This window comes from Cavia porcellus, unplaced genomic scaffold (genome assembly GCF_034190915.1).
Source record: "Cavia porcellus strain 051 isolate PalLab524CR breed Dunkin Hartley unplaced genomic scaffold, mCavPor4.1 scaffold_10, whole genome shotgun sequence".
NCBI classification, from domain to species: domain Eukaryota; kingdom Metazoa; phylum Chordata; class Mammalia; order Rodentia; family Caviidae; genus Cavia; species Cavia porcellus.
In genome coordinates this window covers 11,327,466-11,343,824 of record NW_026947493.1, presented here as the reverse complement: position 1 = coordinate 11,343,824, position 16,359 = coordinate 11,327,466, and the positions used below count along the sequence as shown (strand labels likewise).

Sequence of the window (16,359 nt, the reverse complement as noted above, 5' to 3'; positions counted from 1 at the left end):
TAGAAGAATACTTAAAGGCTGAGAAAACTATCTTCAATATATTTTGTCTGAGGCAAGAAAAGATATATGTAGTTAGATTCAAGTATTTCTGACAATATGGAAGTATATGTATTAAAATGCACATACATATATAAAAAGACTAAAGATTGTTTTGGAATGGAATTGTATATAATTCAAAAATTTTATGTATTGCCAGTCTTTTTAAAATGTGAATTATAAAACAAAAAACTGAAAAGTAAAAAGAGAAATTTACCTGTATAAATACTTAAGTCCATTCCTGAATTGTGAACTTCTTGAAAGAAAAAATCCTATTTTGTTATATTTTCCCCCCATTCTTGTCCTCTTCCTTAAACTTCTCTTTACCTCTTTATTTACAAATCTTTGTATCCATTTTATCCTTTTTTCTTCCTTCCTCTCCCTGCCCACTCTTTCCTTGTCCCCCTTTCCTTTTGAACAATTTCTTCATATTTCACAATAGCTATTGTACATTTTAAATTTTTGTGGATATTATACTTTCAGTTTTTTACATAGAGAGATAATGTAATATTTACTTATGTGTGTCCAATTTATTTCATTTAACAGTAGGATCTCAAGATGCATGCCTTTAGCTATAAATGTCCCAAATGTATCCTTCTTTATGGTGAATACTACTCAATATATTTTTGAAAACCACAGTTTTTTATCCACTCACCAGTTGGCGGATATTTGGATTGTTTCTATGATTTAGTTTCTGCAAACTGTGCTTTTATAAACATGACTGCATATATTTGCTATGATATGATGCTTTTAATTCTTTTGGAAAAATATCAAAAAGTAGAATATCTGGGTCAAATGAGATCTCTAGTCTTAGTTTTTTGAGGAATTTCTACATTGATTTCTCCAGTGGTTGCACTAGTCTATATTCTCACCAGCAGTGGAGAAGGGTTCCTTTCTTCTCACATCCCTGACAACACCTGTTATTGGTTGATTTCTTGATAATAGCCATCCTTTGTGGAGTGAGATGGAATCTCAGCATTGTTTTAATTTGTATCTCTCAGATGACCAGTGATGATGAAAATTTTTTCATGTACTTATTTGTCATTTGTAGTTTTTCATCTGAGAAGTGTATAATTATCTCAGATGCTCATTTTTGAATTGGGTTCTTAAATTTGGAGGGTCAATTTTTTAAATCATTTGTATGTTCTAGATATTAGTCTTTTGTCTGAGGAACAACTGGGTAAAAATTTTTCCCCCTCTATAGATTGCCTTTTCACTCTGTTGGTGATTTTATTTGCTGTGCAAAAGCTGTTTGATTCTAAATAACCCAATATCAGTCAATGAAATAAGAATGTAATTAAAAATTTATCAACAAAGAAAAGCCAAGGTCCTGATGGAGCCACTCCTGAATTCTACAAGAAAGTTGGAGAAAATCAAAGGCTACTACTTCTGAAACTCAGTAATAAAATTGACAGGGAATCAATACTCCAAAGGTCATTCCTGGTAGCAAGTTTTATCTTGATACCTAAACCTGAGAAAGATCCAACAAAAAGAGAACTATAGGACAATCTCCCTAATGAACATAGATATAAAAATCCTTAATAAAATAAAGGAAAACCAAATTCATCAAATTGTCAAGAAGATTACACACCATGATCAAGCAGGATTCATCCCAAATATGCAGGGATGATTCAACATATGCAAATCAAAAAATGTAATTCACCATATCAGCAGGACCAGGGACAAAAACCACATAATCATCTCAGTTGATGTAGAAAGAGCATTTGACAATATTCAACACACACTCATGATAAAACTTCTGCAGAAAATTTGAATAGATGGTCTTTACCTCAATCCAATAAAAGCCATCTATGAGAAACCAACAGCCAATATTATACTACATGGCCAAAAACCAAAAGTTTCATTCTAAAATTAGAAACAAGACAAGGATGTCCACTGTCATCACTCCAATGAATGTAGGTTTAGAAACATTACCTAAAGTAATTAGACAAGAGAAAAACAAAAGAAGAAATAAAGAGAAGAAAGGAATAAGGCCAATTGTCATTATTTGTTAATGACATGATACTCTACATAGAAGACCCCAAAAACACAACCAAAGGATTTCTAGACTTAATAGCCAAATTGAGTTATGTAACTGGATATGAAGTCAATACTCAAAAATCAGGGCCTGGGATTTAGCTCAGTGGTATAAGCACCTGCCTGGCAAGTGCAAGGTCATAAGTACAATCCCTGGTACCAAAAAAAAAAAAAAAAAAAAAAAAGGAATACTTAAAAATCAATAGCATACAAAAAACAAACTCACTGAGAGAGAAATAAAGGATTTCACAATAGCATTAAAAAAAGAAATACCTAGGAATCAATTTAACAAAGGAACTAATAGATCTCTATGCTGAAGACTACATATTCTGAAAAAGGAGATTGTAGAAGATACCAGAAAATGGAAAGATATGCCTTGTTCTTGGGTAGGAAGAACCAAGATAGTAAAAATGCCATAAATTCCAAAATCATTATATAGATTTAATGTAAACCCAACCAAAATATCATTAATACAGATCACAGAATTAGAGAAAACAGAACTAAAATCATTATAAAATGGAAGAGACCTGGAAGAACAAAGGCAATTCTAGGCGACAAAGGCGATGCGACATCACAATCCTAGGGTGTCACAGTCCCTGACTTGAAATTATACTATAGAGCTACTGTGATAAAAAAGAAAATAAAAGAAAAGAAAAACTCAGCATGGACCAGCAAAACAAAACCCAAAACCTGAGGATGAGTGAAACAGATTAGAAGACAGATAAGCAAATTCAGACACATTCAGCTACCTCATCTTTGACAAAGGAGTCCACCATGTTTACCTGAAGTAAGATGTCTTTTTAATAAATGGTGTTGGAAAAACTGGATTTCTGTATGACATAGACTCAAACAAACCCATATGCACTATTTTGTTCATCTTTGTTTCCAAAGTCTAGCACAATTGGCATAGTTAAGTATGCCACATATTTATTGAACTAAAATGAACATTTTGTTACTTGATCCTCTCATTAAAGTTTTTATAATCCTAGATAAGGATAAAATTTATGAATTCTGTATTTCCACTTTGATTTACTTCTCAAAAGTCAACTTTTAACATTTTTACAAATGATTTCTTTTAGATCTTCTTGTGGTTATAACCAAGATTTTACATCATGTGATTTTACGCTTACTGTTTGGTTCATGATTGTTAAGATAAACCTTATATAAAAGGGAACCTCATTCTCATGAGTCGGTGCCATTCAAGGACTACAGAGGAGAACAAGAAGTCAACATGATGCAAGCTTTCCCTGAATTGGTGCCATGTGTGGGCCACTGCAGGGGGACCAGCTGCCAGCCCCTTCTGGTGCACGCACTGGGAGACAAGAAGAGATAACTGTCACCCTGGCTGCTCCAACCCCTGCTGTATGGGGCCAGCTGATCCAGAGGAACACAGGCTGCAATGATAGCTACTGAGGTAAAACACAATTTAATATTTGTTTTATTTAGTGTTTCACTGACTTTGCAGGTCTAAAGCTGATAGTCTGATCATTTATTCACAGGTTAATATTACACAGTGTAGCATCTATGAGGGATCTCCTTCTGAAGGTGGTAACCATTGTTAATTATTATCTTGTTTTGAAGGCCTGTATCATTTTCATTGTTTTGTTGGGTTGGATTTTATTCTGTTTTGTCTAGTTTGACTTTATTATATACAATGACAGGGGCAGCTATTTCAATGATAACAAGATATATTATGGTAGCCATTTTGGATTTACTATTCTCTTGTTTTGAAGTCCTTTACTGCATTTATTATTTTGTTTTTATTGGTTCTATTCTATTCTGCTTTGTTTGATTCTTACTGTCTAAAGGTATGGGCAGCTATTTTGAAGACAACAAGAGAAATTAAGGTAACCATTGTTGATTTCCTACTATCTCGTTTTGAAGTCCTGTGTCACTTAAAACTGTTTTGCTTTGATTGACTTTATTCTGTTTTATTTTGCTTGGTTTTATTATCTGTAAAACAAAAAAAGAAGAGATCTTAGGTCATTATTCAGCTTCTCATCCTTCACTTGATAGTTATTTTCAGCTCATTTACTGTAATTTTTATGAGGTAAAATTAATATTGGAGATATACACAGAGAAAACCACACAAGAATTAAATTATACCTCATTGGTACCCCTCAAATGAGCATAAGCATGGAATAACTTTGCCTATGAGTAATGAGGTTAATAGTATCCTGTAAGCCTGTCTTCATACTGAACATTATTCTCATCAAGGGGAACACAGTTATGAATCAAATTATAATCAATAATTTCTGGCTACTCTAAATAAAATTATATAGGATGTCCTTTTTGGGTTTGGCCAAAAGGGACATCTTTGCTGAGCATTGAGTTTGTAAGATTTATCCGTCTAATTGTATGACATGATAGGTAACCATTCTCCTTATTGCATAGTTGTCCCATGAATAACTATATTACGACTTACTTATTTATCTTCCATCAATAAATCTTCCATGATTAATAGCATTTTTCTATTAACCAGTCATTTCCTGTTTGCAATTCTTAAGGTAATGCTTCTATAGACATCTATGTATGAGTTTTGATCCATATGTGTATAAATTTCTGATAGTTATACATCTAGAAGTGGAATTGTTGAGTCACAGAGTAGAATTATGCTCCAATTTGGTTGTGGATAAAATTTTTGTACCAATTGGAATGATTTTCAATAGCATACAAAAGACTAAAGTATTCTAGTATTGTTCTAAGTATATACGTCTTCCAGGATTGTTTTTACCATCCCATTCTGGTGAGTATAAAATGGTACTTAATTTTGGTTTTAGTTTGCATGTCCATGAATGATGCTCATTATTGTCCATTTAGGTATTGAATTGTTGAAGTGCTTTTTTCAATCTTTTGTTCATGTTTTGGGGGGACTGTTTTTTTCCCATATGTTTGTAAAAAGTTCTTTAAATGTACTAGAGAAGTGTCCTTTGACAGGTAATATTTGCAAATATCTTCTCTTATCTTGTGGCTCACCTCTTCTTGTTCTTAATAATGTCTTTGTATAAAGAGAAGTTTCCCAGTTCAATCTATTATTCTTCTCCCTATGATTAGAATGGTTGTGTTATGTGTAAGAAACTTTTGCCAAATACAAGGTTATGAAAATACTCTTTTATTGTTTTTGCTTTCATGCTTAGATAAAACCTGTCTGGAGTTAACTTTAATGGACAATTTTGAGATAAGTCAAAGTTATTCTTCACCACATGGATAGACATTTGCCAGAAACGTTCACTGAAAAAATATACTTCCTCCTTTTGCTGCAGTATCACTTATGACCCAAATAAAGTGACCAGATATGTATGGGTCTGTTCCTGAACGCTTCCATTTCGTTGTCTATTCTTCAACTGTCTTACTTGCTGTAACCTTATAATACAACCTGTTATCTGTAGTGTGAGTATTCCAATTTTTTCTTTTTCATATTTCTTTGATTCATTTCAGCCATTCTCATTTTTACTAAGTTCTACAAACACTTCGTCATTTTGAAGCTCCCATTCTCACATGGACACAAGCACACCTCTATTGGGATTTTTTAATTTAAGTGACATTAAACCTTTAGACCAATTTGGGCAAAACTGATATTATTACAGTAGTGAGTCTATCCTCTAACCACTACCGTTGCATATCCTTCCATTATTTAAAACCATGTGTATTCTTTCTTACTATTTTACAGTTTTTGTGTAGAATTGCTTTCTACACTTCATTTTCTTAATTATCTGTAACTAGCTTATACATAGAATTGATTTTTACATACTGATCTTCTATCCATTAACCTTGCTAATTTCACTTAATCAATACTAATATTGTAGCTCTCTATAAAGTGTTTGGAATTACTCCTTTGTTTTGGGCATTCTCAAAGTTCATGTAGATTTGTCTAGGTGCAAATTTTAAAATTATTCTTGCTTATACTCTTTGTTTTATGGTTTTAAATATTATTGCCACATACTAGTGGTTTTCATATCCTTAAGTACAGATGCTTATGTGGAAGCTTAGACTGTATTTTTAAATGGAAGTAAAGGATAAGCCCTGAATAACTCCTGAGGAAATTCTTAGGATTTCTGGAGTTCTCTCGGATTGATCCAGTCAACACTTTCCACTGCTTTCCCCTTCACTCAGATTCTGCATAATTCTCCATAATTATCTGGGTTGTGGTGTTCTTCTCATGTGACATTACTGTTACCTACTTTTGTAGCAACTATTGTATCTCTGCTATTAGCAAATTCATCAGCCTAGTGTTGAGATTCCTAACAGGATAGGATAACCTACACTTAAGATCATAGTAGTATACATTTAAACTTTTTCTTTTTAAAAATATATTATTTATGTATAGATATTAAGTAAACCAAAGTAATTTCTAGTGTATAATGAAGTACATATTTTACAAGAACTTTACTAGGTCTTGGTATTTTAACCTCTACCTTTTATTTACATCATGGTGTTAATAGCTGTCTCATAGTGTTATGGGAATTAAATGAACAAAATGCTCAGTATTGTGAACTCTTGCGTTTGTTTCACAATGTTATGCAAGTAATTAGTTAATTAGGAAATATTAAAAATGCAGGCATCATTTTTCTTGTCCTAGAGTAATTTTCACAGTAACATAAAGTTATTCCCCACAAACACAATATTAAAAGCTTTTCTTAATAAATTCAAGTCACTTACATGCCATTTGGCATTCAAAGACAATAATTTCCTAAGTGCTGCCTAAGTCACCTAAAGTTTTAATACCAATGAGCATTGGTTTTGTACCATGAAATTTGCTCAATAAATATGTAACAAAGAATTGACAAAGTAACATCATCAGATTATTTTCTCTATCCTTTGGCCTTTTGTACAGCCCGTGTAGCTCCTACGTGTAGTCAACAGTAGGAAATAGCTTAAATTGTAATAATTTATGATCCAGGACCACTCATAATTACCTTAACTGATTCTTTGAATGCCCAATCCGTTGGATTAAGCCTCGAACACTTCCCCAAATTTTCCATCAGGAGTAGAAGAAACATGGGCAAATAGTAAATAAGTACAGACTTGCAAAATACTTGTCATTTTGCTAGGCAGAAGGATGGGCCATCAAGGAGAGTGGAAATTATATATTCATAACACTCGATAAGAAATAGTCGCCATGAGGCCTGGCCCATTGGAGCTCTACAGAAAATGAGAATTCTTGTTCTGTGTTCCCTAGGCCTTTAATGCTCTACTTGAGCCAAAAGATGGTTAAAATCGCTGTGGTCCCAGCTTGCTATTTCAGCAACTCTCCTTGCAACAGCCCTGCTTTTCATGAAATTCTCCTGCCTCTGGCAGTCTTTTCTCACTTCTCTGAACTTTCTAACTGATTTGGCATTTCGCACTGACTGCTTGGTATTATTCAAACTCTTTTCTTATATTTCAGCCTGTGTCCTCCAAACTGTAACGTAAGCTCTATGAGCAGAAGGTTTGGTTTTGTATTTTGATTTCACTGTATTCTTATGAAAATTGTGCAGGTCTCATTACTCTCATCACCTTTCCTGTGTGAGGCTCCTGTGCGAGCTGTCAACAGAGGGAGTTTTTACAAAAGATTGGTTTGTTTCCCTGTTATTAGAGGTCTGAATGAGCAAAAAGGGAGCGCAGAGTTCACATGGACATAATGAATGAAGAATATACTGCCACCCTTACAGCTGTATACATAAGGCGAAAGAAGTGGGGTTATCAGAGACATGCCGAGAAGGGACCTGGTGTTTGCTAAAGTCAGGCTACTCCTGATAGTGGCGGCTGTGGTGGCATCCTCTGTGCCCGACAGACCTCTAAGGAGGTCCAATGAAGCTGGTTCTGTCACTGCCTAAAAACATGAAAGGCTGGAAGCAACTACCCCTGCTGATTTCTCTTACGAATTATGTTGGTATTCTACTAAAGCACTTAGCACAGAGACTAGAACATGAAAATAATAATAAATGTTAACTACTTATTGGTGGTTTTAGCTTTTGGTTTTTTTCCCACATTTAACTGAATTATCTCTCCAGTATCTTTAATTTACTAATTAATATTAATAAAACAGTAACACTGCTCTGCTTGGGGCTTTATAATGGAATTTTATACATTCACCTGCAATTCAGAATCATGTAACTCCCAAACACAGGCGGGAAACAGCGCGTTAAGAAAGTAAAGTGCTTGCTCTTTCAAAATTAGCATCAGGTGCTTATTCATCTGTCCAGAAAATGGGATTCATTAACATTGCAGGCTTTCATTGCTAATTCATATGTACACTAAAACGTTTGTCACTGATTTCCTAAATTAGCACTTCTAGAATCTTCCAGTGTGACCAATTTATCTCTATTGTGTTTCAGGACGGAGCAAACAGGGCAGCAACAGTGTGGCAGATGCATGCTCCTTCTCTTGGACTGGAGAAACTGCTCCCTTACCACCAATCAGCATGGTGCAGATGGAGAAAATCTTCTCTGCGTCCGTGTTGGCAGAAACATTCCCAAACCCCACGCTGGTGAGGCTGCTGAGAGTGAAGTACAAGGCTGCAATGTAGGCACTTCGGATGGATGGTCCCCCCAGGGTGTTGTTGCCGTAGTATGGAGATTCCAGTCTCTTTCCCAACTCATGGAGCCAGCCTACCATGGAGGAAAGAATAAGAATTTAAGACCGAGAAGTAACATCCTATTAGCACATGTGGATAATGACAAATGCACAATCAAGGGCATAATTTACTTGAGAGGAAAAAGAAAGAAAATTAAAAGGAAGTTAAAGGTAAAACATTAGATTTTGTTGCTATCAAAATATCATGTTTATAGATGCTGTTCCCTGTAATACACACAGCATAGAAATGTGCACTTGAGAATGAATTGATGGTCCAAACAAGAGATTACTCTATTGGAAGAAACTAACTGCAGAGATTGAAGCAGGATTGCTGCTTTCTGTCACAGTGTTATGCCTTTCACTAGCCTTGGAAAGCTAACTGAAATTTTAAGAAATAAAGTGGTTGGATGTATACAGTATCCAAAATCCCTTCATGATAAATAACAAAATCCACAAAAGTCTAGACCAGCTAAGTGAGAGGGACTTTATCTCTATTCTGCAAAAGCTTTGCCTTTTTTGATGATACCATTTACTAATACCCATGAAGCCAGCAGTGAATTAGAATCGAAAAGGAAGGTGGAGACTAAATTTTTTGGTAGAACCATGTGAGACCCAGCTCATGTTACTCTCTGAAACCCCATTCTGCATTTGGGGGCTGTGTGTGTGGTGGGGGGACTTGTACAAGTAACAGATACTTTCAGTATAACTGGATGCATCCCTATAATTGTTTTATGATACTGGTATGTTACATACATTTATGAACTTTTATCAAATTGAATGCTTTAAATATATCTAGTGCATTATATGTCAGTTATACTGTAGCAAATTCATAAAACATTGCATTAACAATGAGACAACCAAGCGTAAAATAACAATGATGATGACAGTAATATTATCTAGAATGAAAATGACTATTTTAAAACCCTTTATTGAAACATTTGCCCCTTAAGATATTTTATTTTATATTTTATAATTTTCTCTCTGCAGTATGTAAGGTCTATAAGACTTTTGTTAATAGATATTCACAAAACAATACGTTCTGTAAAGTATTTTTATTCAGTGATTGCCTAGAGATATATGAAAAACTATTATTACATTTTTTAAACAGAAAAAATAATACTTTAAAGTTATAGATTGTGGAACTGTGCTAGTTACTAATAGGTAAATTGGAAGCTTCTGAGAATTCCTCGGGATTCAGGAGCAGTGAGTACCATGCCTGATTCACCCTATGTCTCTAGAGAAGCATTTTCCAAACTTCTCCTTACACTGAAAACATATAGGAGGCTTGTTGAACAGATTGTCAGGCTTTATCCCAGCACAGGTAGGGAAGCTGGAGAAAGGACAGACATTAGCTTTGTAACAAGCCTGCAAGATGCCAATGCTGTTGGAGCATACTTTGAAATGCACCCCTCTGTAGTAATGATTCTCAAAGGTGGGGGAAGCTGAGGAAAGTTATAGGAATACAATACCCAGGTTCCACCTCCACAAGCTGAATCAGAATTATGGCTGGCATCTCCAGCATTCGTGTGTTCTAAAGTTGCCTAGTAGCCCAAACTAGCTTCAAGCTTGCAGAAATCCTCTCACCTCAACTCCCGAGTGCTGGGACTACAAACATGCATCACTATGTCCAGCACAAGCCTACTTTCTATATTCTAGAAGTTAGCAAAACTTCTGACAATAGTGGGAGTTAATAAATGTTAAGTTTAAGAAGTAAATGCATTAACTAATGGACAAATGTTTCTTTTTGCTGAACTGAGACAACATGACAACACTGATGCAGGTATAACAACATACGCAAAATTTATATATCATATTATATTTATACATCATGTAATAAAAATATTTTGATAGACAATCATTATCAAATATTAGTTTTGTGACAAAACATGACACCATTAATGTGTTTTAAAGACATTTACCCTGACTAGAAAGTATGCATGGAAAGAGTAAGTTCTAGATTCAAATACAGATTTAAATCTGGACTCTGCTATTTATATATGCTGTGGGAATAATTTCTTTAAGTTTGTTTTTCTCATTGTTAAAAATAGGGATTTTGTCTAACTTGCTGGATTGCAATGGCATTAAATAAGATGCCACATAAAGAAGATGGCAATCACTATCACAGAGATTTAAGGTATATCTCTTCTCTCTTTGAATTTGAACACAGAAAGCACAAAATTCAGAAAGATAAGACAAAATATGAAGCCAGAAGTGAAGTATAATGAAGTCAGTAGTGAGTTATAAAGGAAGATGGAGATGAAATTTTTTGGTAGAACCGAGGCGTAGCAAGTGATATAATTAAGCATTTGCTAACCAATAGATGTGCAAATGAGAAAGATGAAGAAGAGAGTAATTTCTAAAATTCAGAGGGTTACACATCTACTTTTGAATCTGAAGAAAGGCAGAGATGCTTTTCTCAAGAGACACAACCATTCTGTGTACATTCTCAGGTAGCTCTTGGCTTCATATAGTTCCTCTCTACATGCCTGGTCCAAGGACATAGATTAAAAATCTGCTTTACAATTTTAAGTGAGAGAGAGGAGAAAAAGTGGATGCAGCAAGGGTTGGTAACATTACTCTTATGTAGAGAGGTTTAGAAAGAAAGACAACGTAATTAAAAAATAATTAAAGAGCTACCAGAAAAGCGAATCAAATATGCATTTAAAATATTGTATTGAATACATGTGCAATGTAGGAAGAGAGGTGTATGCTAAGTTAGGAAGCAGGAATAAGATGTATTTATCATCATTTTCAGGATGGAGGCTTACACAAAGCAGTGCTTTCTCAGGTACTGGATTAAAGCGCTATTGTCTGTGGACAACAATGAGGTTTTGGGTAGCTGGTGCACTGGTTGTATTTCAGGAATCTTCCAAGTTGGACTCTGAAAGGGGTGTTATATCATTTCTGCTTGACAAAGAAACAGTAAAAAGGCTTTGCTTCTTTGTACCATGTTAGTCATTCTTGCTAATTATAGGGAAGTTCGAGCTGCTGAAAAATGTCATTTTGTCCAGAGAATAAATATTGCATGACCCAATTTTTGTTTTAGTTGATCTACAGAAGAAAAAGAAAGTACTCACAATAAAGCGACTGCCTTCTCTCAGCTGAGTCAGCTGTCTAGTCAGACACAAAAATACAACTGGACTCATCTGTTGATCTTCAATTGAATTAAAGGTTTTACTTATATATGGCATCAAAGTTTTCTCATTAAAAAATAAGCAAAGTCAGTCATGTATTTAACTGCTTTAATTGGAATAAAGGTAAAATGTGTAAGTATTCTATGAACCATATCATTTGATTTCTTCAATAAAATAAGATAAAAGTTTGTTAGGACACAATTACGTTCTTTCCTGATGTCTGTTCACGTACATACATGGGAGATTATGTTCCAGAAGTGATTAAGGGGCAACACACAGATGAACAACAGACCTAACTTTTGTTGGTACTGTATCTTTTTTCTGTCTCCAACTGTTCTATTTTGAGAAATATCATGTTTTTAGAGAACACTTGTGACTTAATTGTGCTACAACTGACAGAGCAGAAGCAATAATGATAATGAAGAAACCTGGTAGCTTGGAAGCAGGTAACACCCACAAACTGGAGGACTGACTCTGGGCTAAATAAAACTTTTCACAGAACAGCTCATCTGAAAGGGGAGCACTTGTTCCACTGTAACAAGGCAACATGTCACTGTACTGTACAGAAGAAGCAATTTAACCAATTTGGGATACAGTCTTTTTTTATGCCAGAGAAACTCATGTCTCTAAAGGAAGGGATGTCCTAGAACAGCCTGTCTGCTTCTGCTCATTTTTTTACTAAAGAACATTTTGAAGGAAAAAGCACAAATGGTATGAAGTAAAACCTAAATATACTGAAAAGCTGTCATATGATACAAGCAAAAGATATCATAAAATAATCCTATTGTTAGCAAAATAGATTAGATGAATGAAAGTGTAGATTTGTGAAGTAATTATGCAAATCTTGAAGAGAAAACGACTTTTGACGATAATACCTGGGAAAGTCTATAATATGTATCAAACTCAACACCTGTATTTTTTTTGGATACTTACATCCCAAGTATTTTACTTAAATGCATATATTTAACTCTAAAAGGAGTTTCTTATTATTTTATTCTCTAGTTTTTTGACTATGTGTGTGCATTCATAATTTGTACGGGTGTGTGACCTGTTTAATTCAACAGCTGTGGTCCTGAAAAGTTTTATATTACCTCTTGGTAAATTAATGGATACTTTAGACTAGAAATAAAAATATGTTGAAAGGAAAATCCATTTCTATAAAACACTTCAGGTATATGAAAAAAGCAATTCAGTAAAATACAAGCTTGTGAATTTAGATATAGGTGTGTGTTTATGTGCACACAGAGAGAGAAAGGGGAGAAAGAATTTACAATTAATCACACCTATAATCAAAAACGGTGTTCTACTTAAGAATGAGCCATATTATAATAGGAACTAATCAGAAGTAAGGATGGAACCCAGATCGGCGTTTTCTCATTAGGAGATTAGCACAAGGTTAGTATTTCACCCAAGCGCTACCTGGGCTGCGCGCACCGCTGATGTGGTCCATCTTCCACCCCATTTGTGCACACTTGGCCTCTTGAATAGATACAGTTACCATCCACATTTTTATTCATTATTTCTTTAATGATCATAATACTTTAGGAATGAATCATCTCTTTTTGAAAAATAAAAGGAGACTCAAAAAGTTTAAAACAATTTGTTCAAATTGGCACTGTTAGGATTTTAACCCAAATCTGCCTGCTGTTTAATTCAGTAAACATCTTTAGGAAGCACTGGGGAGGTACAAAGAAAAGAGAAGCAGACAATGAAACACATGCCATCAGAAAAGCTACCACTCACTGTAAGTAATGAGAGCTTAATCCTGCAAGGAGGTGTCTAGCAACAGTATAGAATATACGATGCTTTTATCACAAGGAAATATGGGCACCAGCTATAGTCATCACTAAGGACTGCTCTTGGGGACTGCTGGTTCTTTTTCTTCCTAAACAATTAATCGAACTCAGGAACTTATGCTTGCCAAGTGAATTGAAGTCAGGACCTTGTGTTGGTGGGCAGGTGCTGCCGAGCTATATTCCCAGCCCCTGATTCATTGCTATGTCTCCTAGCAGAGTGCTTGCTTCAGCCTGGGAAAATGTCTTGGATACCTAGACACAGAGTCTAAGGATGCAAATCTCATGGGCTGAAAAGCCAAGGGAGGAGCATCATGTTTAGAACACCAGGCAACACCTACTAGTGTAGCACTTTCCTAAATTTTAATGCTAAATAATACTTCCCAACACTCACAGGAATTCTGTCTCTCTTTTTTTTTTGGTTGATACCAACAGACAAGTTAAACAATTTTCTTTCTCTTTAAAAGTAGTGAGATAAAAATCTACAACTTTATAACTTAAACGTTCTCATTCTCTCTGCTATACTACATAAAATGGCAACCATTTATTCTACTTTATTCTTCAGTGGCCTTTTAAATGTATTTGATTTTTTAAATTTCCAGCCTCACTGAATTATAATTAACAAATAAAATTGTGTATTTTTATGACGCACATCAAAATGTCTTGATTTATATATACATTGTGAAATAATTACCATCATCAAGCTCATTAGCATTATCTATCAAATTGTGGTTATCTCTTTTTTGTAGTAAGAACATTTAAGATCAATTGTCTTTGTAATTTTTAAATTTATAATTCATTTACATTATTTACATGATTATTAACTATACATCTTCCATTACTATAAACTATGTTATCATGTTCTATAATAGATCCCATCAAATTATCATTTTAAGTTATATGTTGAAATAATTATTTAAAAGTTTGTATTTTCAATCCCCACTTTTACTTAACATGGGAAAATATAACCTCAAAGCATAATGTCATATTAGATAAAAGCAGATGAATCATTTAAGTATAATGTACAATGTAAGCATGGCACACTTTGGTGTTTAGAGTCCGATTGTAACTTTAGAGGTACTCAGGAGGCTTCATAGAAAACACATACTACCATTAATGCTTGTTTCTTTTGCTTTCTTAACTCTGAAGACTCACTTAATCCTCATGGACTTCATTAGAATAAGATGTGGAAAAGCACTATGATTCATACGAGGCAGAGAACTGGGGGGAAGTGACTGACATGGGAAACATATGAGCAGTTCTCTCTCTTCTCATCCCTCTTGGTAAGGGGCTGAGGGGTGGAGGATGCCCAGTGGCAGAGTTGACTGAGAGATATCATAGAAATAATGTCAGAGTCTGAGTGTGTTTGTGCTTTTATATGTGTGTGTGTGTGTGTGTGTGTGTGTAGGTGGGAGGTGTGGGATGGTAATTACGACTCAGAATTTGTAAGGTATTATACCTACTACTAGTAAGTTTATGAGAGTAAACACTAGAGAAAAGCTTGATTTTTCTTGTACATAGTCTCTTATAATCTATATCCCATAGCACTCATATGGAACATCACTGGTAAGAAACACCACCATACTTTAAAGTATACCTACTGACTGGTTGTAGCGGCATTTGATATTGACTTGTTGATCCAGAATGCAGGTCTAAATTTGATAGGATAATGGTCATTACTTGAGGGTTCCACTAATCTCACAATTTCATTTTCATAAAGCAAGAGATATTTTACATTTCCAAAATGGTCAAGTCTACTTTTAAGGTGAAAGACTGAAACAGTAACAACTCATCATAAAGTAGAAGAGGCTAGGTTTTGAGTGAGAACCTGGGATCCTATCCATGGCTTTGTTGCTAATTAAAGAGCTGTGTGAAGTTTCATGCATCCACTAAGCTTTCTGGTCTTTTTAATCTCAAACTTGAATGTGAGTTGATATAACTGAGTAATTGCTCAGTTTTCTTTTTCAGGTCCAAATTTTTATGACTTGAGAATCTGTATGTTTCTTCATGAATGGGTGAATTTTCTTTTCAAGGCAAAATTCTTGTGTAATAATCCTTAACTTTGTGAATTCATATTTCATTTTTTAAATTATTTGAATAAAGACTCATCATTGAATTTTGATGAGATAAAGATGATATATGGGCAACTTTTACTCTATTACTACTCTCAAACAACCTTTCAGAGAACAGAATATTATGATATTAGTACTGTCAAGAAAAAAATGATAGTCTGGTTAAAACCAATCTAGAGTTTGTCTGTTCTCTGTTACATAAAATTTGAAAAGTATGCACAATAGAAATGCCCTGAATGTTGACTTATAAAGTATAGCATTTCACTTTTAAGCGATGATTACGTTAAAGATTAAAATTGCCAAACTAAACCATCATCATATTTACCTCCTACAAAAGAACCTAGAAAAATGAAAAATGTGAAACAGTCTGAAACCACTTGAGCAGCTACTGTAGAGCATCTGTCTGATTTTAAGACACAGAACAGGCCATCTGTTTCCAGCTAACTAGGGCACATCCACATTCCTCTCAAATCTCAACTGGAAATAGAAGAAAGTGTGACAAAGATTAGGTTCAAGATTAGGTTGGCAGAACATAAACAGTTTGCATTTAACCTTCTTGCATAAAATACTTGCAATTCAAAATGCTTCCATATCTATGATCCAGCATGGGTACTTCTTTCATAGATAATTGCCCTACTATTTCTTGCAATTTAAATGAATTTCTGGAATACACATTTTATGCCTTAGTTTAAAGTATCATTACTAAGAATTTTTCACACTTAAATCATAATT

At 34.4% G+C, this 16,359-nt stretch overlaps 1 protein-coding gene across 1 annotated transcript in view; it reads right to left on the bottom strand.

The window, feature by feature from the left end:
• Positions 1–16,359, bottom strand: part of Kcnh8 (potassium voltage-gated channel subfamily H member 8) — a 356,910-nt gene that overhangs the window by 88,363 nt on the left and 252,188 nt on the right. Inside the window, exon 8 of the mRNA XM_063256994.1 lies at positions 8,466–8,663. Coding sequence (XP_063113064.1) covers positions 8,466–8,663 — 198 coding nt within the window. The remainder of the gene's footprint in view (positions 1–8,465; positions 8,664–16,359) is intronic.